The following is a 22,167-nucleotide window of genomic DNA, read 5'->3' as shown; positions in this document are numbered from 1 at the left end:
TTCCCAGGAGAACCTCCACTCCGGACCGCAAGAGACCCCAGGACGACCCCGAAGGGAGAGGACAGCCACATCCACCCCTGGTCACCCCCTCGAGACGGCCAGACGCCACGATGGACCAGGTCTTTCTTGGGGAAGGACCCCCAGAGCCCAACTCCTCAGGGCTGGGGGGACGACGGGGAGCCTTGACTCCCGCTTTCATCCCACTGGGGCCCAGAGAGCTCCCCGCACCAACCACCCCAGGACCCTGGCTGGACCAGCTGGGGAGTCCGGAGGGGCTGAGCAGAGCCTCTGCTCAGGAAACCTGCCCAAAAGAACATGCCTTACCAGCTTGGCCTCACAAAGAACAGACTTTATTGAAGAATTTGGCACAGAGACAGCACAGCTCTAGCCCCACAGCCCAGCACACAGCCATGCAGCAGGTGCATTAGGCATCACACAGGATCAATAAGGTACATGAGGGACACGCAGGTGCATGGTACTCCATGTCCCCTGGCCCAGCCCGAGGAGCCCTGTGCTCCGGGAGGACCTGGGGTGGGTAGAGGGCTGTGCAGAGGACGGGGGCTCAGACAGACCACGAGAGAACAGCATCTGGCATCAGACAGTCCACACCCTGGGGCAGGTGGCCCTGTGGGGTGGGGGTGGGGGGGCCTGTGGCAGGGACAGGGGAGGAGCACAGAGACGCAGGCTTCCCTTCAGCTCTCTGCCCTGACCCCTCCCGCCCCTCGGACGGACCACCCTGGGCAGGCGGGGGACCGGTGCTTGCTCTGGGTTGGGCTTCAAAGTTCCTGGAGCCTCAAGCTGCATTCCAACCTCTGCTCTGCAGATGGAGGACGATTCACGAGCAGAATCAGAGCTGGGCGCTCCTGGCCCCTCCCAGCCTCAGCTCAGCAGCTCCTTCCTGGAAGCAGGGTCCCAATCTTGGGGTCTGACCCAGCAGCAAAGGCCCCAGAACAAGAGTGTGGGACCATGGATGGTCTTAGCACAGCCAGTTTCCAGGCCTCCTCAAATCTCCGGGCTGGCACCATTCAGGAACACCCCGGGGGCCGGGTAGCCCCGGGTCTGTAAAAATAAGGACTTGCCCCATTTCAACGAAATTCGGTCTCCGAGCAGAAGCACAGCCCGGTCAGAAGAATGACCGCCACCCCACCCCCACCCCAGAACACACCACAAAGGTTCACATCCTAAGGCATGAGCCAAATACTGGCTTTAGGACCATGACAAAAAGATGTTGGAGGGAGCGGGTCCTGCAAGTCCTCATGATGCCCAGAGAAGATGGTGGGTCCCCAGCTGGGGCCTCCAGATGCTCCGATCTGAAGAGGCCTCCAACCTAAGGGCGCACAGAGGGCCCAGGGCCCCTACAGGGGAGTTGTGGAGGCAGAGAAAGGGCAGGGCCCAGGAAGACAAGACTAGGCCGGGACATGCTGACCTTGAATCTAATCCTTGGCATGTGCACCTCGGAGCATATTATAGAGGGGTGGACATACCCCCAGCCCGGGCACCCCTGGGAAATGAGGGACTGAAGTGCAGCCCCCAGTAGCAGGGGGGCAGAGGCTGCTCCCCAGGGGCGTTTTCAGAACCCACTGCCCCCATGGCCCTCTGCCCCCTGCATCCCCGGCCAAGCTTCTTGCACAAGGAGACAGATGCCAGCCAGAGGCCAGGCCTGGGGTCCAGGAGGCCGGTCCTGGGGAATAAAGCATCAGCCTCTCTTGAAGACAAACCACAAATAAAAAGCTTCAGGCCGAGGCTTCTGAACAATAACTGGTGTAAAAAACAAACCAAACAAACAAACAAAAAAAAAAACAGTCTCAGCTCCAGGTCATCGACCTGCGACACTTGGGGGGGAGCTGAGGGGGGGCTTCAAGGGCAGGTTCTCAGCCCAGCCCCGCTGGGTAAGTCTCTTCGGCCGGCAGCCAGCAGCCAAGGCCTCTGCAGCCAGGGTCACACCTGGCTGATGATCTCACCATTCTCAGGTACAAAAACTTGCACAGGGGCCCCCTCAGGCGATCTCCGGAGCACACACACGGCGGGCACCTGCCAGGGCCGGGAGGAAAGGAGAGGATGGTGAGCAAACCAGGATGTGCAATGACCGGACAGCAAGCTCAGCCCTTAAGGATGCCGACTGGCAGCAGCACCGGCTCAGCACTCAGCTTTCTGCCTCCCAGGAGGCTCTCTGTGCCCAGGGGCCACTCTTATTCATTGCCACTCCAGCTTTCTTTGGGTGGGATGGGCACCTTGACCTCTTCGCTGCACTCCCCCCCCCCCGCCCCTTCCCTGGGCTCACTTCTCATCACCCTCCCCGTCTGGCAGGCTGGGGTGGGCTGGGCCTGAGCCAGGGACAGGTCCGAGCTCGCAGGAAGGGGGAGGCACATCAGCTGGAGGGTGCGGCCTGAGACTAGTGCCAGGGTGCTGCCAAGCCCAGGGTGCCAGCTGCAGCCAGAGAACTGGTGAGCGGGGGAGGCAGTGCGGTTGGACCTACTAGAATCTTGAGTCTCAAAGCAGCAGCTTGTTGGGAGACTGATGGATGGAGCAGCTCCCTGCAGAACCCTCCCTACCAGGGAGAAAGAATTTAAAAAAGGCTCATGGGTGGTACCCTTCTTCCAGTATGAAGAAACTAGGCATAGAAACCAGAGTAGCCGCCCTATCTCATGTCAGGAAGCTCTACCTACAGGCTGTCCACTAACCTGGTCCCTGGCCCTGGGGGCTCGTTGATCATACTACTTACCTAGTACTTTCTAGGCATTGTTCTAATCATTTTTATTTATTTATTTATTTATTTATTTATTTTGGTCTTTCTGTCTTTTCTAGGGTCGCACCCACGGCATATGGGAGTTCCCAGGCTAGGGGTCTAATCGGAGCACAGCAACGCAGGATCTGAGCCGCAACCTACACCACAGATCATGGCAATGCTGGATCTCTAACCCACTGAGCGAGGCCAGGAGTCGAACCTGCAACCTCATGGTTCCTAGTTATATTCGCTATCCACTGAGCCATGACAGGAACTCCTCATTTTTAATATTTTTAATATTCCTAATGCCCGTAATGACAGTTCCTTCACTCTACTTCCATTTTACAGAGGGAGTGACAGAGCCTCAGCGGAGTTAATTAAACTGCCCAGCCCTATCGCTGGCAAGTGGCAGGTTTGAGACTTGAACCAGGGCCTGCGCACTTAACCATCAGTCACCTGCTTCTCAACTGGGGAGTGGAGGTGGGAGAAGCTGACCTACAGACCGTCACAGGCCCTGGCTTCTGCAAACACATTTCCTTCCACCAGGACGAAGGCCTGGGCCCTCAAGTCAGGGAACGGGACGGGGGGTGGGATGTGTGTGAATCGGACTGGACTTCTGATCATGAAGAGAGGCCTCGTTGTTTTGCGGGTCATCGGTGGAGGCGTCAGGGAACAGAGGTCTTAGATGGTTTGGAAAGATCACTCCGCCAGCGCACGTGGGCATGGGCTCTCAAGCTAATCGCAGCAGGCAAACTTCGAAGGCCCCCAGAGGAGTCTTCCAGAGCCCAGAGGAGCTACTCTGGGGCCCGCTTTTCCTAGCTCAGGGCTGCCTGGCCACCAGACCACGGCGATCCACACATCCGGGAGGGTCGGCCGTGCGCGTACCTGTGCGCGCTGGAAGCGCTCGGCGCCGGGTGGCAGGCTGCGCACGCGGAAAGCCCCTTGGCGGTCCAGCGAGTGGGGGCGCGCGCTCCGGAGCCGCGCCCGCTCGTGCCACGACTTGAGCTCCTCCGACACGGCTGCCTTGCTGAGCCCGCGGCCCGCGGGGTTGTCGCGCAGCGAGGGCGTCCGGGCCACGCGGCTGTGGGCTGGCGGTGGGCGCTGCCAGCGCAGGGCGGCCGCATCCTCGCCGCGGCCCGGGCCCCACTCGCTCCACGGCCCCGGCGGCACGCGGCCCTCAGCCAGCACCACGTAGCGCGCGGCCCGAAGGCAGGCGACTGGTGGCCGCGGCCGGGGGCCTGCGGGGCCGCGGGGAGCGCGCGGACGGGACGGCGCGGGCGGGGAGAGGGGCCGCAGGAAGGAGATGTCGGGGCTGCTGCTGCCCGGCGGCGTGGGGTGAGACAGGCTGGAGGCGTCGGAGCCGCTGTCCTCCGAGCAGGAGTGGCAGGCGGGGTGCGGCGCGGGAGTGGGGCGGGAGCAGCAGGGCTCGGGCGCCGTCACCGTGTAGTAGGTGGGGCGGCGACGCGGGAGGGCGCTGCGACCCCGGCCTTCAGGGCCCGCGCGGAAGGAGTCGGTCCTACAAGGAGAAGAGGAAGCGTTGAGCCAGCCCTGCCCGGGGTGGTGGCGGGCTCGTGGGTGGGGAGGGGACGGAGGCCACACCTCCCCATGCGCCCACACCCTCCCGTTCCATTGCCCAGGCTGAGGTTCGGGTAGAGGAGGCCACATCTGCCTCGCTGTTCTCAGCCATCTTTGGCACAGGACATTCGATGGCATTTCACCCACACAATCTGTCCAGGCGGACACCGTCAAGCAACTGAGATGAAGGCTGAAGCAGGCATGTGGCAGAGGGATGACACCGTGAAGGGAAGAGAGGGCTAGCCCCCGACAGCCTGCGAAGAAACCGCCCTGCGGCACCAGGACCCTGGGCTTCCAACCTCCAGACTGGGAGACAGTGGTTCCTGTCCTGGAAGCCACCCAGCCTCGGTGCTCTGTAGGGCAGCCCCAGCCGACTAGGACAGGGTCGCTGCACGCAGCTGGCTGCCCCCCCGAGGGCATCAGCCCAGGACGGACAGCAGGGCTCCAGCCTCCATCGGCCAGTAGCCTGGGAGCAGGCCTATCCGTCCAGAGGGGGCGCCTTTTAATAAGCTGCACAAAGGCCCTGTTTGTAAAAATACCCCCCACCCATGTAGTGTGTAAAATATAAAATGCATTGCTGGACTCCAGCCCAGGGCTGCAGACAGCAAAGTCAACCTGATGGAAGATCCCAGCAGTGTCCTGAGGCTGCCCCAGCTCTCCAGCAGTGTGGCCAACACCGCCTGTCATGACTCAGCCACTGAGCGCCAAACAGCAGGGGACTTGGAGAGCAGCACTGCTGGGCTCTCATTACTCATGGGTTCTGTGTGTGCAAATTCACCCACTGGTCTGATTTATCTGTAACCTCAAAGTCAACACTCTCAGCACTTCCCAGGTCACACATGGACCCCGGCAGGGTGGTGAAAATTTTGAGCTGCCAGATAGGCAACCCCTCAGGCTCTGAGTTCTTGGTTCAGCTCTTTTACGGGACACAAATGGCCTTGCCACAGGCAAGTTAGTGTCATGCTTTTTGCATTTTCATGCATCTCACTGTTTCTTTTTCTTTTTCTTTTTTTCTTTTTTGGTCTTTTGTCTTTTTAGGGCTGCACCTGCAGCATATGGAAGCTCCCAGGCTAGGAGTCCAATCAGAGCTATAGCCGCTGGTCTACGCCACAGCCGCAGCAACGCCAGATCCAAGCCGAGTTTACGATCTACACCACAGCTCACGGCAACACCGGAGCCCCAACCCACCACGAGGCTAGAGATCAAACCCGCAACCTCATAGTTCCTAGTTGGATTCGTTTCTGCTGTGCCACGATGGGAACTCCCGATCTCACTGTTTAAAAGGGCCCCCAAGCCAGTGCTGCAGGGCTGTATGGTGTCCTGAGCTGAAGGCAGCTGGGATGTGACTTATAGAAAAAACACGTGTGAGAGGAGCTTGGTTCAGGGGAGAATTCTAGGGCTGCTGGCCCTGACTTCAATGCAGATGAGTCAACAGTCCGCATTCGATAAGGTCTTTCAACAGAAACTCCATAAAACAAGGTTACTTGTTGATCAGCTGACACCTTGTGACCAGAAGCTCTAGCCCTGGGTGTCCCTGGGAGCAATGGTTCAGCACTGATGGTGACTTCCCAGGATGTAACTACCCAAATAATGAGAATCAACTTCACATCAACTGAAAAAGTGAACTGCCCATCATCAGTGACCAACAAGAATCACAGGAGACCGTCAAAGTACCTGCTGAGATTCATTCGTTTTGCCACAAGGAAATCTTGGGGCCGTGGGGAGGCGGGGAGCGGGAGCCAGTTGTGCAAAGAGACAAAACTGGAGTCTTGGGAAAAAAAAAAAACTTGCTTCCCAAGGACTCGCCCTTGGCTTGGCTGGCTGGGGCGCTGCCTCTACTGAAAGGTACTTCAGAACGGATCCCAAGGAGGAGCCACTGCACCAGCCACGTGTCACCCACAGGTGTCCCACATAACCCTAGAAGCCACCACCCTCTGCCCGTAAACTCTCAGGTGGGTCCCGCCCCCTGCCTCGGTGGGGGGGGGGCTCTTACCTTAGAGACTGTGACTGGCCCCTCCTGCCCTGCATCTCAGGGGTGGCTGGGGCGCTGGTGCGGCCCTGCCGCTGCCCAGGCACGCTGCGGATGGGGACCACGTAGTAGGAGGCAGGATCCAGCAGCCACAGGCTGGAGGCACTGGGCCCATCCTGCGGGGTGGCAGCCGGGCTGCTGGAGGTGGGAGAGGTGGGAGACGGGTCAGCGGTGGGAACGCCTCCATCCAGGGGCTCCAGCTGTGCCCAGGGATGGACACAGCCCCCCCACTCCCTGCCACACGCAAGGAGGGTGGCCCCTCCAGGGTGTGCAGCTACATCCCCGCACAGGCTCCCCCTGCACCCCACCCTCCCCTCCTCCCGCTGAACCTGGACTCGCTGCTGGGCTCAGAAGACTTCCTGGGCTTCTCATAGGGGTGGTCCAGGCTTGTCTCTTTCCAGGGGCTGTTCTGGATGGGGGCCCGCTCCAGACCCCCGGTCTCAGGTGCTGCTGGCTGCAGCCCCTCAAGGCTCTGGGGCGGGACGGGCCGGGAGGGTGGATCTGGGGACTCTGGGGGAGGTTTTGGCGCTTCAGAGGCCTCTGCAGGTGAAACAAACCTAGTGAGAGCAGTGGCGGGGGAACCGGCCCAACTAGAACTCCCCGGCCTTGCCTGGCCCTCGCTCCCGCTGCTGCTGGTCCGGCTGGTCCAGGCCATGGCTCTGGGCCCAGATGCTTCAAAACACTTTCTTCTCCTTCTCCTCCCTCCCAGCTCCATTTTACACCTGCCTCCTACAGGAAGCCTCCCCAGATAGACTCTCCTGGCTCACGTGACTCCACCTTTACCCTTTCCTTCTGGTGCCCTGTTTTTTTGCAGCTAACTGCCTGCTTCCCTATCTTCCTGGTCACGCTGTGCCCATGTGTGCTATTTCCTCATTGCCCTGGCACTCCCCAGGGCAGGACCGCACCCCACTCTTGGTCTGCATTAACCCCCCAGCATCCCTTTTTTTTTCTGTCTTTTCTAGGGCCACACCCACAGCATATGGAGGTTCCCAGGCTAGAGGTCCAATCAGAGCTGTAGCTGCCAGCCTACCCCACAGCCACAGCAATGCTGGATCCTAGTCGCATCTGTGACCTACACCACAGCTCCCAGCAACGCTGGATCCTTAACCCACTGAGTGAGGCCAGGGATCGAATCCGCAACCTCATGGTTCCTAATGGAATTCGTTAACCACTGAGCCATGACGGGAACTCCAACCCCCCCCCTCCCCAGCATTCTGCGGGTTTGGCTTCTTGGTCTGTGGCCGGTGTCCCCTCCCCCAGTGCTGCCCTGTTTTCGAAAAGGCAACGACTGTGGCCGGATGGCTGAGGCTCTGCCGGGCGTGTACATTGGTAATGTCCCTGTCGCAGGCAGGGGGGCCAGGAGCTCAAGGCTCTGCAGGAATTCACCCCCCCTCCCTGTCAACATGACTGAGCAACAGCAAAGGATCGATCAGCTTGTCCCCCCTTGGTGCAGGGGCAGCGGGAATCAGCATCCAGGCTGCCCCCGCCACCAGCTCACTAACGCTCCACCCCTGCCTCCACCCCCTCTACCCACCTCCATTCCCTGCTGGAAGGACCCACTAGTAAATTTCACCAAAGCCCAAAGCCCCAAGCCCCAAGTTCTTGCAGAGAAGCCCAGCCCTGACAACCATCCCCACACCACTCCTCTCACCTTCCTCCAGGAGCAGCCCATCCGACAGGGAGCTGTCATCTGAGGCGCTGAGCTCTGGGGAAGCCAAAAGAGAGAGAAGGGGGTGAGGAAATCCACCCGAAGATCTGGGGAACCAGCAGTGCTCAGCTGCTGTGGCCAGCCCCGCCCCCCTCCTGAGAGGGTCCCTTTATCAGGAAGTGCCAACCATGTGTTCAGTACTAGGCTGGGTGTGAATTTATTACTTGGAAGTAGAAAAAACTCAGAAGACAGGCGTGGGGAGACAGGAAACCCGTTTTTGTTTTTGTTTTAATTTTTAGGGCCGCACCTGCGGCATGTGGAAGTTCCCAGACTAGGGGTGGAATTGAAGCTGCACCTGCCAGCCTAGACCACAGCCATGCAACACCAGATCTGAGCTGTGTTTGCGACTGATGCTATACCCTGCAGCAATGCTGGATCCTCAACCCACTGAGTGAGGCCAGGGATCAAACCCATATCCTCAGAGACGATGTCAGGTCCTTAACCTAACTGAGCTGCAATGGGAATGCCAGGAAACCCCCCAATTTTTTTTTTCTGTCTTTTTGCCGTTGCTAGGACCATTCCCATGGCATATGGAGGTTCCCAGGCTAGGGGTCAAATGGGAGCTACAGCTGCCAGCCTACACCACAGGCACAGCCACATGAAATCAGTACCCCATCTGCGCCCTACACCACAGCCCATGGCAACATCAGATCCTTAACCCACTGAGTGAGGCCAGGGATCGAACCTGCATCCTCATGGATACTAGTCGGATTTGTTTCCATTGTACCACAACAGGAACTCCCTGCTAACTTCTGTATAGTCTTCAAATGCCATAAACACAACTCGATTCAAGGACCCCGACTCTGAGAACCCCTGCATTACCAAGACAAGAGCAGTGCAAGCGGGATCTGAGCTATGGGGTCGAGGAGCCAATTCAAGCGAGGGTCTGGGCGGCTGGATCAGGAAAGTCCTTCACTGTGCCAGGGCAGCCAGCGAAGGACACGGACAGTGGCACTTCCGCGGGGCACAGAAGCACCGGAAGTCAGAGGACTCCCCTTTGCCACTGTCCTTGAACACACTGAAACTTCAGATACTGGGTCCACACCTGACATGACCCGGTGGCAATTTCAACGTCTGAGAACAGCGAGGAGGACAGATCGCTGGTATTTCTCTCGGGCTCTTTTAAGTGCTTTGTACACATGGATTCATAACACCTTGAAAGGCAAGCACCACCCACATCACCAAGTAGCAGCCGGGATGCAGGGGCTTGGAGGAGCTGAGTAACGTGGCTGAGGTCAACCCCCCAGAAGGTGGCTGAGTCAGATCCACGCCCAGACAGTCTGAGCACATTCTGGCTCTGCATCACCACCAGGTATGGGCTTTCCTGTTAGCCGGCTTCTACCAGAGGTCATTACCCAGCAAAGTCTAAGAAAAGTGGATTCAGAGTCCATCCGTCTGAAAATCCTCTATTCACAGAGAGCAGCTGATTGCAGCCTATGGGGCAAATCCAGTTAACTGGCTGTTTTTGGAAATAAAGTTTTATTGAAAGACAGCTACCGGCTTGTTTACGGCACGTCTGGCTGCTTTCATGATACGAGGGCAGAGCTGAAGAGTTGTGACTAAGACCTCATGGCTCACAAAGGCTAAAATATTTACTCCCTGGGCTTTACAGAAGATCGTCAACCTTTGCTCTGCGATTTAAATGACAGAGGGAGAGGGAGTTCCCCTCGTGGCGCAGTGGAAACGAATCCGACGAGGAACCATGAGGTTGTGGGTTCGATCCCTGGCCTTGCTCAGTGGGTTAAGGATCCGGTGATGCCATGAGCGGCTCGGATCGGGCGTTGCTGTGGCTGTGGTATAGGCTGGCAGCTGTAGCTCCGATTCGACCCCCTAGCCTGGGAACCTCCATATGCTGCAGGTGCAGCCCTAAAAAGACAATAAATAAATAAATGGATGACATACAAACTGTACACGGACAGAGCAGCGGATAAACGGTGCAGGCCAGCTACCTGAGGGGCCCGGGAGGCTCCCCTCCCCTCACACCAGCCTGTGTTCTAGGCTTCACCTGGGGAAACACCTCTGATCTTTTACAAACACCTGGGGAATAGAGATCATTCTTTTTCACCAAGGTCAAGTTGAAGAAATCGTGGGACTCTTACTGTCATGGCCTAGGGGTTAGAGTCACGCGGTTTGGGTTTGAGTATATGGTGTGTGACGAATGCCATCACCCCACCATCTTGACTCCTCATAATCAAATTCCCACGGGCTGAAAGGTGCAACCCAAGGAGGGTGCTAGAAGCCCACTGCCACTGCAGGGTGGGGCGTGGGCACAGCCACCTGCCTCCGTTGAAGCCCAGTGGTCCCTGAGGGCTGCTCACTGCCCCCGGCCACACTGCCCCAGCCAGCCCCACAGGATCCGGCCTAGCAGGCAACAGTGGGACACCCCAGGCGGAGGGATGCCCACGAGGTCACGCTCACAAACGCTGAGCATCCCAAAGGCCACACCATCCAAGGCAGCAGCCACACTAGCTGCCCGTGGCTAGTTTAAAGAAAATGAAATGAAAAATTTAGTTGCTTGGCCACACGAGGCACAATCCATGTGCTCCACGTCCCAGGGGGCCAGTGGTGGCCGCACTGGACACTGTGGATCCAGAATGGGGCCATCATGGAAGAAATGCAACCAGACGCATTGCTAAAGCAGGTGCTATCAGCCGACAGACATGTCCTGGGCACGGGGTGGGGGGACATTTCTCTCAGGCCCCCTGTAGTCGCCTAGTCCTACAACTGACCGCTCTCTGCCACCTGCCGAGGACTAGCTAGTCACCCTCACCTGGCAGGATGACAGCAAAATCCAACAACTTTGGTGTCAAAGCCAAAAAGGGTGGGTGGATTTTTCTTTCTTTCTTTTTTTTTTCTTTTGGTTAATGTGTTTGCTTTTTTTAAAAAAAAAAAAACTTTTTAATTCAAAACACCTTTTGGCTACTAATTAATTATTAATCCCTCACTACTTCCTCCTTCAGGGAGAGCCCAGCTGGGCAGAGGAGCCACCGAACAGGAAGGACTTGTCTAGAACCGCCTCCTCCTGGGCTCCCAAGACAGGACAGTGAACGCAGAAGCTCAGCCTCATCAACACAGGTATAACCTAGAACTTCTATTAGGACAGGATATTAGACCCAGGACCTTGACCTCAACAAGACATTAGACCCAGGACCTCGGCCTTGTCAGGTCAGGACATTAGACTCAGGACCTGGGCCTGGTCAGGACATTAGACCCAGGACCTTGACCTCATCAGGTCAGGACATTAGACCCAGGACCTTGGCTTTGTCAGGTCAGGACATTAGACCCAGGACCTTGACCTCATCAGGACATTAGACCCAGGACCTGGGCCTGGTCAGCCTGCAGGTGGAGAGCAGGGCTGCTTCTCTGACGAGGCAGGAAAGCAGCTGCCGGGCCAGGTCCCTTCCCCGCAGCTCTAGTTTCCCGGCACTCAGTGCCCGCCTCCCGTAGCCTGCTAACCAAAGCCCCAGGCGTGTCCTGGCCTGCTCCCCACTCCCAACAAGAAGCGTCACTGTTGCAATGGTGGCAGCAGAGCGGCGCCCCCACGCGGTCTGCCACCCCACCGGGCTCAGAGGCACAGGATAGGACCCTGTGGGGGTCTGTGATGCGTGGCCAGGGCATAGCCCACCCTGTCCGCCCCTGCACCAGCACAGCAGTGAGCCCCTGGGGTCTTTCCTGCCCATGTCAGCGGCTGCCTTTCAAGGGGAGGTCACGTCCTGGGCCCTGTGGGGAACTGAGGGAGGACAAGGGACTCGCCCATCAGCTTGGTTCTGCAGGGCGTTGGCCACCCCAGCTGGTCAGCTCCCATCTCGTGGGCTGACTGGGTCAACCATCACGTGGCAGCCCCTCCTCCCTCGTCTTCCAGTCCTGGCTGCTGGCAGGACCTGGCAGATGTGTGGACACACCCCTTTGACATTAAATTAGAAGCGCTATGTGGGGGCAGGGACTCCTGAATTTGCCCTCCCCCCCACCCAACACAAGGAGCTACCATGGGGCGTGGGGACCACAGAAGCCTTGCCCCCTGGGGCAGAATCAGGTTCAACAGAAAACCAACCTGAGGGATGGGGCGGGAGCCCTGAGTCTGGCTCAGCCCAGGGCCACCAGCCCACTCCCTCCAGTCTGGGACCCAGGAGAGGCCTGGGGGAGGAAGGGAGACCTCTGAGGACTGACCTGATGAGCCAGGCTCGGGTCAGAAGGAACCAAAGGTCATAGCCAAAGGCCCAGAACCACCTGCTGGAAGGGTGACCAGGCTGGATGCACTGATTCCACTGACACCTGGGCCTGGGCCTGGACCACCGGACCAGGGGTCACTGGCCACCAGAACTGGACCGGAGGCACAACTGGAGAGCAGCCTGCAGCAGCCCCACTCCTAACCAGGGAGGTTCTAGACCATTGAGGGGTGCTGGGATGGGGCCCTGGTGAGGCCCGATATCAAGCAGAGCAACCCCCAGGAGCCGTGGGCCCTGCAGCAGTCAGCAAGCAGAGCCCAGTAGAACCCGGGCCCCTCGGCCTCGGCCTCGCTCACAGCTGGGGCAGCAGAGCCTTGGGCTCCCCGGCGCCTCATGGCATCCGCCCTGTGGGCCTGGGATCAGAAGGACTGAACAAACCCTGGAGACCAGCCCAGGTCAGCAGGGGTGCCTCTGGCCCAGGCTGGGAACTTCCATGTGCCAAGGGTGTGGCTAAAAAAAAATATATATATATATATTCCAGACAGTTCCCTTCATGGCACAGAGGAAACGAATCTGACTAGGAACCATGAGGTTGCAGGTTCGATCCCTGGACTCACTCAGTGGGTAAAGGATCCAGCGTTGCCGTGAGGTGTGGTGCGGGTCACAGACGCGGTTCGGATCCCACGTTGCTGTGGCTGTGGTGTAGGCCAGCGGCTACAGCTCTGATTAGACCCCTAGCCTGGGAACCTCCATATGCCGCAGGTGCGGCCCTAAAAAAGCAAAAGACAAAAAACCCGAAAACAAACAAACAAAAAACATCCAAATTGGCTCCAGAGGAACCTGCTCCCTGGGCCTGCCCCTTCCCAATCCCCACCCACTGGGACCCCTCCAGCCTCAGCCTCGGCCCTGGCCCTCCCCTGAAACCCGCCCCATCTCCTTAGCAGACAGCTCACTCCTTCCTGCATCGTCAGAATCCATGCCATCCAGCAGCTTCAGTCTACACCTGTGATAATGCCAGATCCTTAACCCCCTGTGCCACAGCGGGAACTCCCCATGTGGAACACTAAACAAGGTGTGGGACCCCCTGGAGATGCTGGCTCAGGGCTGCCCTGCCCAGCACCCCCAAGAGCTCACAGGCAGGCCTGGTGGCCCTGGGGTGGGGGGTGCTGAGGGCGGCTCACCTGGGCCCGGGGCAGGGGCGGGAGGGGGCATGCTGCCTCGCCGCTCCCCCAGGCAGCGCTGCAGCTCCCGCAGCTTCTTCTCCTCCTGCTGCACCGCGTGCTTCCGCTGCCGGCGCACCTGCCGGCCCAGGTTCCCCTCCTGGCACAGGCGCCGGGCCGCCTCGGCGATCTGCAGCTGCAGAGCCAGCTCGCGCTCCAAGCTGCTCAGTGGGTCCTGGGAAAGGGCAGAGTGAGCGACCCCAGACGGCGGCCGAGGCCCCCCAAGCCACCCTGCCAGCTCAAGCAGCTGGCCTGGGACCCACCCAGAAACCTGACCCTGGACCAGGCTGGGAGGGACCGAGGTGGACAAGAGCTGGCTAGACGAGCCCAGGGGACACTGCCACTCCTACCTCCAGAAGGAGGGACCCCAAGGCCAGAGCCACCCCAGGCCCTCCTCCTCTGCTAAGAAAAGGGAGGACAGCTCTGGGGCCAGGTGACCCTTCTGCAGAGGCCACTGCCTCTTCTGCCCACGGGGACCGAGCCCAGGGTCCTCCCAAGTCCCCTCTCTGCTCCGGCGCTGGCATGGCCGCCCTGTGACCAAGTGGGCTACACACTGGCAGGTCCCCTCGTCCACCGAGAGCCAAGTGCCTTGAGCTGTGAGACAGTGCAGCAGAGACAGCCCTGCCTCCCCTCCAGAGACCTGGCCGTGGGCCCACAGTGGACAGCTAGGGAACAGGGATCGGGGACAGTGCCCTGCAGACCTCACCTCTCTGTGCAAGGCCCGCTCGTCCAGCTTGTAAGCCGCTCCGATCCTGCGGCGGACCTTGGGGGCCTTCTCCCCTGGTTTAAGGGGATACTCTGCTGGCAGGATGCCCGTCAGCTCCTGAGGAGGAAGCAAGGTCATGCCAGGCCCTCGGCCGAGCAGGAGCAGCCTGTCCAGCGGGCCCTGCGTGGCCTGTGCCCACCCTTCCCCTCCGCCCCGTCCCAGCGTCCAGGCCGTCTCATGGGCTCTCACTGATCCTCAAGCCGCCTCCTGCTCCCCTTGTCGGGGGATCTGCTCTGACCTGGGGACAGTCCCCACAGGCCTCCGTCCACTCTGTCCCCCTGCAGTCTCTCCTCCCTCCTGCCCTGTGCCTGGGCTCCCCCCCCCATGCCCAGAGCAAACTGTCCCCTCCCTGAGCTGTCCAGTGTCCACATTAAGTACCAGGCACCACCACCCCCTTCTGAGCCCCCGGACTCTCTCAGGATTGGGGTTCCCTCCTCTCAGCCCCACCATCCCGAACAGAACGGGGCTCTGGGCCCCTCGGATCAAGCCTGAGCTTGCATGTGTGTGTGTGTGTGTGTGTGTGTGTGTGTGTGTGTGTGTGTGTGTGTCTGTGCAAGCGTGCACGCACACGCGCTGAGCCTGCCTGGCGGGGGTGCCCTGCTCTCACCGCCTCCCGCAGGCAGAGCCTCCTCAGCTCCTCCAGACAGGCCTCCAGCCGCTCCTCCAGGGCCCTCTGCTGCTTGCGTACCGCGTGGGTCAACTCCTTCGCAGGGGACACGGGGCTGTCGGGGCCTGGGCAGTGGTGGGCGGGGGGGAACACGCGCTCAGGAGGGCCTGTCTTGGATGCCCCTGGGCCACCCCTAGACTGATGGTGTGTACACAAACCCTCAGACGGCCTCAGGCCTGTGAGGACTGCGGGCCAGATACTGCGGTGGACTGTGTCACAACCACAAAATACCATGTCTCCCGGCTGCCCGACGGCGCCATTACAGGTCAGAGGGACCGGCTGCCCCACCGGCCACCTGTGATTAGAACCTGGCCCTTCCCGGCCCTCCCCATCCTCCACCTGCAGCAGGTAACTTCTTCCTCTGCTACTTCTCCTCCTCTTCCTCCTCCCTCTCTCTCTCTCTCTTTCTCACTCTCTCTCTCTCTCTCACACACACACACACACACACACACTCACACCTCTTCTCTCTTGTCCTCTGTCCAAACCAGACCAGACTGGGCCCACCAACTCAGGCCAAACCAGAGCCCCATTCACAGTAACCAGATAAGACTTTTCAACTTCTTAGTAATCACTGGGGACACAGGGCTGAGCGCTGCAGTCACCTGTTCCAGATAGGATCAGAGCTCCAGGCCAACCCCCCCCAGGAAGGAAAACTCACCAGCCTTTCCAGTGTCCCAGCAGTGGTCGCCCCGCCACCCCCCCGCCCCGCCCTGGCTCAGCCTCGGCTCCCTCCGCCGCCAGCCTGGCGGGGCCGGACCACTCACCAGACTGCAGGATGATGCCACTGTCAGTGTCGCTGGCCTCATCCTTGCTCTCCATGGTGGGCTTCTGGGAGGAGGGGGCGCAGAACAGAGAGAGCTGACACCCTTCCCAGCCTGGGCCAGGACTTGTAGGTGGCCTGGAGTTTCCCCAGCTTTTAAAAGAAGAGCAAAAAGTGACATATGTAAAAACCCCATTGCTTCCGACACAGCTTATTAATTAGATGCATGAGGACAGGGCAGGGGGGGGCCATGGAATGAATTCCATGTTTCCAGGGGCAGAGCTGTGGGTCTGGGTGGGGGTTCTCAGTGCTGGGGGTGTGCGGGGAGAAGGTGGCCCTCAGTAGGCTCTCTGGGCCCAGCCTAGCCCCCCCCCACACACACCCCACCGCTGCCTCCTTCCTAAGAGGCCTCTGGGTCCAGGGGTGACAGGGTGACTGCAGGGATTTGAGCCTGGGGAGAAAAACCTAAGCAAAAGAGCAAAGAGAGAGGATGGGGGAGGGACAAAAAGGGGGGCAGACAAATCACGGAGGAAGGAGGGAGGCGGGGAGGGGGGGGGAACTGTGCCGTGGCGGGGGATGCTGATGGTCCTGAGCAGAGACCCTCCCCGCTGCCCCTGTGCTGAGGGACCTGGGCACTGGGCCCAGGCTGCCTGCTCTGTCTGCTCCAGGCTGCCCATCTGAATGAAGGCAGGTGCCCAAAGCCAAGAGCCAACTTGCAGGCCACCAAGGAGATCCTTTGTGGAGAAGGGACTGGACCCCACAGCCAGGGAGACGGAGGCCTTGGGGCAGGGGGGCGGTCGGGCATGGAGGGGTGACCAGGGCAGAGGCTATCCCAGAACAGGAAGGGCACGGCGGCCACTCGGCCTCCCCGGCTGGGGCGCAGGCCACCCAGCTCCAACCCCAGGTGCGCATCAGCACCGCCGGCACCAGTCACCCAAACAACACCTGCTGGCCGCCCCCTCACTCCTGGCCAAGCCCTCACGGCTGGTCAGGGTCCCCGCTGGCCAGGGCCTGGCAGCTGGTGGCTGGAGCCGAGGTGGGGAGGGCAGGCGGGGCCTGGAGGGAGAGCCCAGCCACCTCCTCACTGAGTCAGCCATTGAGCAACAGTGCAAAAGTCCTTCCGAGTTTCTGTCTGGAGCTTATCCTGCTTTTCCTCAGGGCACGGGCTGTAGGGGGGGCGTGGGAGGGGGGTCAGCCAGCGGGACAGTGGGGAGCCTTGGGAAAGCTGAGCTCAGAGCCAGCAGGTGGGGCGGGGATCGCTGACCAGGTCTGGGTCCACCTCTCCGCCCATGGACAGCTTTACAGGTCGACATAAACCACACAACGCACCTCGGGCCTCATCACGGCCCTGAAAACAACATGTACTGGCACTTGGGGTCTCAGTTCTTCAAGGAAGTCCAGAGACAGGATGGCAGGATTTTTTTTTTTCTTTTTTTTTTTTTAAACATAGGGCTTTGCAAAGATGCCAAAGAAAGAGACTGGCTCTACGCTCTGGTACCGAGAACAGGGCACTCAGGACGACAGAGCACTGCCTGGTCCCTTCTTCCCAAACCCTCATCCTCCTGAAGATGGAGCAGGACGGAGGGAGGACGGGAAGCTCCTGTCTGCCCCCCAGCCCAGCCCTGGGCACCTCCCCAGTTGCCAGGGTCAGGGCCCAGCCAGAGAGAGGAAGCCAGGCCGTCAGGCTAATACGTCTGCTTGGACGAGGGAGGGGGTGATGTGGGGGAAGCCACCAATTAGTCACACTTGCTAATTAATTATTAACCACGAAGGAGTTGCCTTGGGAAGTTGTGACAACGCAGCCCAGTTCCTTGACTGTGGCAGAGAAGGGTACAGGGACCCGAGTAGCCCCCTCAGCACTTCCGCACCCCCAGCCCAGGTTGGGGGCAGGCACAGACGCTGCCAGGCGATGGGGGCCCACTCCGGGCTGACCTGCCCCAAGGAGGGCAAAGGGCACGGACCCCAAGCCGGGACCCCAGATTCCAGCCTGGGCTCTACCTGTGTGACCCTGGGGCGCTCACTCCCCTCTAGGGGGACAGTGACAGTGATTAGATGTCATCGAAGGCCTTGCTGGTCCCCGCCCCAAGTCTGGACCTCTTGGAAAACACCAGGCTGGGCTGGAAACCCTCCCCCCGCCCCGTGTGGCAGCCCCCAGAAGCTGAGCCCCGAGACTGCCCTCCAGCTGCAGGGTCCCTGCCCCAGAGCCCACGGCTCCCATGGGTGTGGAGGGCGCTGCTTTTAGATAAAGACAGTTCCGGAAACATCCCCGCCCCTCCACGCAGGACTGCCCCCCCTCACCCTCCGCACCGACCACAGGCCAAGCCCCTGTCCGGGGCCCTAAGCAGCGCACCCCATGGACAGTGTCCCCAGGAAAAGGCAGAGGGGACGGGAGGGGAGCTGTGGAGGGAGGAGGGGGCACCTGCACACTTTCCCTCTGGCGTAGCACCCTCTCCGTCCTAAACGGGGCCCCAAAGCCAGGTCCTGGGCCTCTGGTCCCCGCCCTCCTTTGCTCCCGTGGAAACCAAGGCCTGGGAACTACAGCGACGGGAGACCCCCCACCCCCCGGCATCCCTGGGCCCCAGACACAAAGCAGACGGCGCGGACAGCCACTGCTGGGCCCCCACGGCGGGGCCCCCACGGCCGGGCCAGCTTGGCCCTCGCCCCGAAGACCCGCTCCGGCTGCCCCGCCCTCACCTGCTTCCAGGTCTTGGTCCCAGAGTCCCGGAAACGCCCCCTGGTCCCAGGTCAGGGGGCCCAGGGGCCTGGCATGTGGCCTTGGGGTGTCCCAGGCCACCCTGTGCGCTGGGACCTGGCTCTGCTCTGCACGCCGATGGCCGATGGCTGTCCCCTCCCACTGGTCCCGCCTGCGTCCCTCCCAGGCTGGAGGAGCCAGGTTACCTGTTACGACTTGAGTCAGAGGGAGGAGCGGGTGAGCCAGTCTTCCCTGCCGCACGCTCGGGCCTCTGCGCTTCCGGGGGTGCAGGGAGCGGGAGAGAGGCACCGCGGAGGAGCCCGAGAGAAGGCTGGGGTCAGCTCAGCCCCCCTGGGCCTGCCCCCCAACCCCAGGCCCCCAGGAACTGGTGACGGTCCTGGGGTGCTGGGGGTCCCAGGGAGAAACCCCCACGCTGACAAGGAGGGTCCCTAAAGAGGGCCCCAAGGCCACCCCGGGTTGGACACTCCAGGCTGGGCCGTGACCCCAGAAGCCCGTGTGGGGAGTCTTGGGGTCCCAAAGAATCCAGGCCGCTCCCTCCTCTTACCCAGCATCCTGGGCAGGATCATCGAAGCCCTCGTCTCTCTGGTTACTATTTGCAGCCACCCTAACAGGGCCCGTGGCACACTGACCTGAACCTCGGTCCTGTCCCTGAGTCCACGGGGGGCCGCTGGGACCCCAGGCTCTAAGCCCACTCTCCAAACACGAGGGACCAGAGGACAAAATGGAACTTGTTCCCTCCAGGTCTCCCACCCCACTCACCCTGGAGTTCAGCCTGTGGCGCTGCGGGAAGCAGGGGCCAAGGCAGCCCATCCGTCCCCAGGCTGAGAGCCCAGACCGCACACTCAGGGCTTTGCCACCCCACCCGCCCCCACCACGCCCTTCTGCTGGGGACCCCCTGCACCTCAACCCCTCTGGATTGTTCCTTCCCCCAGCCCCAGAGACCACCTCTCCAATGCCCAGCCCCAGAGACCACCTCCCCTCCCGCAGCCCCAAAGACCACCTGCCCCCCAGCCCCAAAGACCATCTCCCCAGACCCCAACCCCAAAGACCGCCTCCCTCCTCCAGCCCCACAGACCCCCTCCCGAGCCACCAACCCCAAAGACCCCTTCCCCAACTCCCAGCCCCAAAGACCACCTACCTCCCCAGGCCCTCACCTCAAAGACCACTTTCCCAGCCTCCAGCCCCCCAAACCACCTCCACAAGCCCCAGCCCCCAGAGCAGGGCTGAGGGAGGAAGTCACCCCCAGCATCTCCTAGGGGGCCCAGGGATAGAGCCAGCGCCCCCCTCCCCCATGCACGCCCAGCTCCCCTTCGCATTCCTGTACACACCTCTTTCCAAACAATGCTAGCCCAGAGCCCGCAGGCTGGCCACCTCCTTCCTCCCCCAGGCTGAGGCTGAAAAGCCCCAACAGGAGACAGCCCTCCCTGGGCGGGGGGTCCGCTCTGGGTCACCCAAAGAGCCCAAAGCCCTTCCCTCCACTCCAGCCCTCCCCATGCCCTACGGCTTGGTCACATCCTTCCCATGACAAACAGAGGAGTTGACGCTGCACAGCTGGCATCCAGCCTCCACCTTGCTCGTCCCCCAGCGCCAGGTGGGGATTGATGGAAGGTTCTAGAATCAGTGCATAGCATATCATTTCATGCATAAAGAGGAAGAGAACCACTAAGAGAACCAATGATACCGAAATACAGTTCTAAAGACAGAAAAACGTAGCGATCTATATATGTGGGGGGGTGTCTTTTGGGGGGGGGGCCGCAGCCGTAGCATATGGAGGTTCCCAGGCTAGGGGTCAAATCGGAGCTGTAGCTACTGGCCTACACCACAGCCACAGCAATGCAGGATCCGAGCCTCATCTTCCATCTACACCATAGCTCATGGCAACGCCAGATCCTTAACCCACTGAGCAAGGCCAGAGATCGAACCTGCGTCCTCATGGATGTTAGCTGGGTTCGTTCACTGCTGAGCCAACATGGGAACTCATGTTTCTTTTTTTTTTTTTTTTCTTTGCTATTTCCTGGGCCGTTCCCGTGGCATATGGAGGTTCCCAGGCTAGGGGTCTGATCGGAGCTGTAGCCACCGGCCTACGCCAGAGCCACAGCAATGCGGGATCCGAGCCGCGTCTGCAACCTACACCACAGCTCACAGCAACGCCGGATCGTTAACCCACTGAGCAAGGGCAGGGACCGAACCCGCAACCTCATGGTTCCTAGTCGGATTCGTTAACCACTGCGCCACGACGGGAACTCCTCTTTATTAACCTTAAAGAAGCAGTGGGCCATTCCATAGCAGTGACCACAATGGTAAACTACATTTCAAGACGGCTACCAGAACTGCCCCATGATGCAAAACCATCAGAGACAGCAAATCACAGCTACTGCTAATGATTTCTAGAGTTCATCAATGAAGGCACTGCTAAATTTCAGTAACGGTCGGTGAAAAAATAAACCTTTCCCATCCATGTAAATCCACAACCCTCTGAATCCTACCCATGGATGCTTTGGTGCCCATGGACCAGGTCAGGAACCCAGCCATCCATCATCCTCCATCTCTGAGTTCAAGGAGAGAAGGACAGAGGACCAACCCCTGCACTGAGCCTCCAGAATTCTCCAAGACCCCTTGCTCCCTCTGATTCACATGCAGCATCTCCCAGCCCAGCAGGATCCACGGCTTGGATTGGGACTAGCAAACCCACTCGCCCAGAAGCCCAGAGTCCTCGGATCACACTGGCTGCCATGCTGTGCCGCTCAAAATACCCAGGGCAGAAGACCAGCTGAGACCTGGGGCCTCGGCCCCCTGCCCCCGGCCAGTACCCCAAACCCCAAACCCCCAGAGCATCATTACCAAGACCACTGGTTGGTGAGGAAGTGAGGTTTCCCAGCAAAACATCTGAGTGTTTGGAATCTGATCTTTGAAAGGAGGAGAAAAACTGCATCTCTTCAGGGTTTTCATTTCCTAAGGAAAAGTCCTGTGGCAGAAAATTCTTCCAGTCCTGCACCCATCCACGCTCCATTAAATTTTTTTTTTTTTTTTTAAGTTGCTAGGGATGCCCAGGACTGGAAGTTAAAGCGAGGGCCTGGCCTTGCCACCAGCGCCCACCAGCACCCAGCAGAGTACTCCTAAAATTTCACTTAAACAATTAAGTGTTTCAGGGCCCGGAGCCAAAACAGTGAAAAGAGAAAGGAAGGACGTATCCCGGGCCCCTCCAGGCGAGGTGGGGGGCGGGGGGGCGACGGTTCCTTCACTGTTTTCTTGCCCCTCCCCGCCCTTCCCACTGGGAAAGGTGCTCGCCTCCAGCGAGCGCTGGTGGAGCGGGCTGGGACCCGGGACCCACAGCAGCCTGGAATGCGCCCTGCAATCAGACCTCTAGGCTCTCCTTAAAAAGCCCCTTTGTCCGGTCCACCCTGCTCCCCTCCCCCACCGCGCCCTCCGCGTCCAGGCGGCCCGACTCTCGGCTCCTTTTGTCTGGCTTCCCGGAACCTGGCCAGGGGATCCACAGGCGTGGGGAAGGTCGGAGGAGAAAGGTCGAGCAGACGGAAACGTGCACTTTTGGTAGGAACTCGGAATTCTCACCCCCACCCCAACCCCCAGCAAATTCCCCCCATTCCCCGAAGGGCCCCCTCCGCTAAGGCGGAAGACGCGGGTTAGGGGTTCGATCCCCCCCTCCCCCGAGCGCACGCGCTGCGCCCCCGGTGCTCCCCCTTACCTGTCCCATGGAGATCCCGCGCCGCCCGCCTGCCCCCGCGCCCCCCGCGCGCGCCTCGCAGCCTCAGGACCTGCTCGTCCAGGCCAGCTCTCCTCCCCCCGCGCCTCCTCCCGGCCTCCCCTCCCCGGAGGTATT

The 22,167-nt window shown here is 60.2% G+C and overlaps 1 protein-coding gene across 2 annotated transcripts; it reads right to left on the bottom strand.

Moving 5' to 3' along the window:
- Positions 1 to 331: 331 nt before the first annotated feature.
- INAVA (innate immunity activator) lies at positions 332 to 19,113 on the bottom strand. 2 transcript variants are annotated; one of them, XM_047755081.1, is made up of 10 exons: positions 18,311 to 19,109; positions 15,621 to 15,769; positions 14,797 to 14,921; positions 14,130 to 14,246; positions 13,385 to 13,598; positions 7,981 to 8,034; positions 6,659 to 6,869; positions 6,294 to 6,467; positions 3,611 to 4,241; positions 332 to 2,031 (listed from the first exon to the last, which is right to left on the bottom strand). In XM_047755081.1, exons 2-10 carry the CDS (start codon positions 15,673 to 15,675, stop codon positions 1,939 to 1,941), a joined length of 1,674 nt encoding a protein of 557 aa, XP_047611037.1. In that variant the 5' UTR covers positions 15,676 to 15,769; positions 18,311 to 19,109; the 3' UTR covers positions 332 to 1,938. The 2 variants fall into 2 exon arrangements, with proteins under 2 accessions (XP_047611037.1, XP_047611038.1); XM_047755082.1 differs by lacking the exon at positions 14,797 to 14,921 and having other exon boundaries at positions 18,311 to 19,113.
- Positions 19,114 to 22,167: the final 3,054 nt, after the last annotated feature.

This window comes from Phacochoerus africanus, chromosome 12 (genome assembly GCF_016906955.1).
Source record: "Phacochoerus africanus isolate WHEZ1 chromosome 12, ROS_Pafr_v1, whole genome shotgun sequence".
NCBI classification, from domain to species: domain Eukaryota; kingdom Metazoa; phylum Chordata; class Mammalia; order Artiodactyla; family Suidae; genus Phacochoerus; species Phacochoerus africanus.
Note: the sequence above shows the minus strand (reverse complement) of the source record. Positions and strands in the feature narration are given on the sequence as shown.

Bases quoted from the DNA above. Each gene is read 5' to 3' on its own strand.
- INAVA (XM_047755081.1), bottom strand. From the start codon at position 15,675: ATGGAGAGCAAGGATGAGGCCAGCGACACTGACAGTGGCATCATCCTG. The intron at 14,922-15,620 runs GTGAGTGGTCCG...ACCACTGCCCAG, and splicing joins TGGCATCATCCTGCAGTCTG to GCCCCGACAGCCCCGTGTCC. The intron at 8,035-13,384 runs GTGAGCCGCCCT...TGGCTTCCCCAG, and splicing joins CGCCCCTGCCCCGGGCCCAG to AGCTCAGCGCCTCAGATGAC.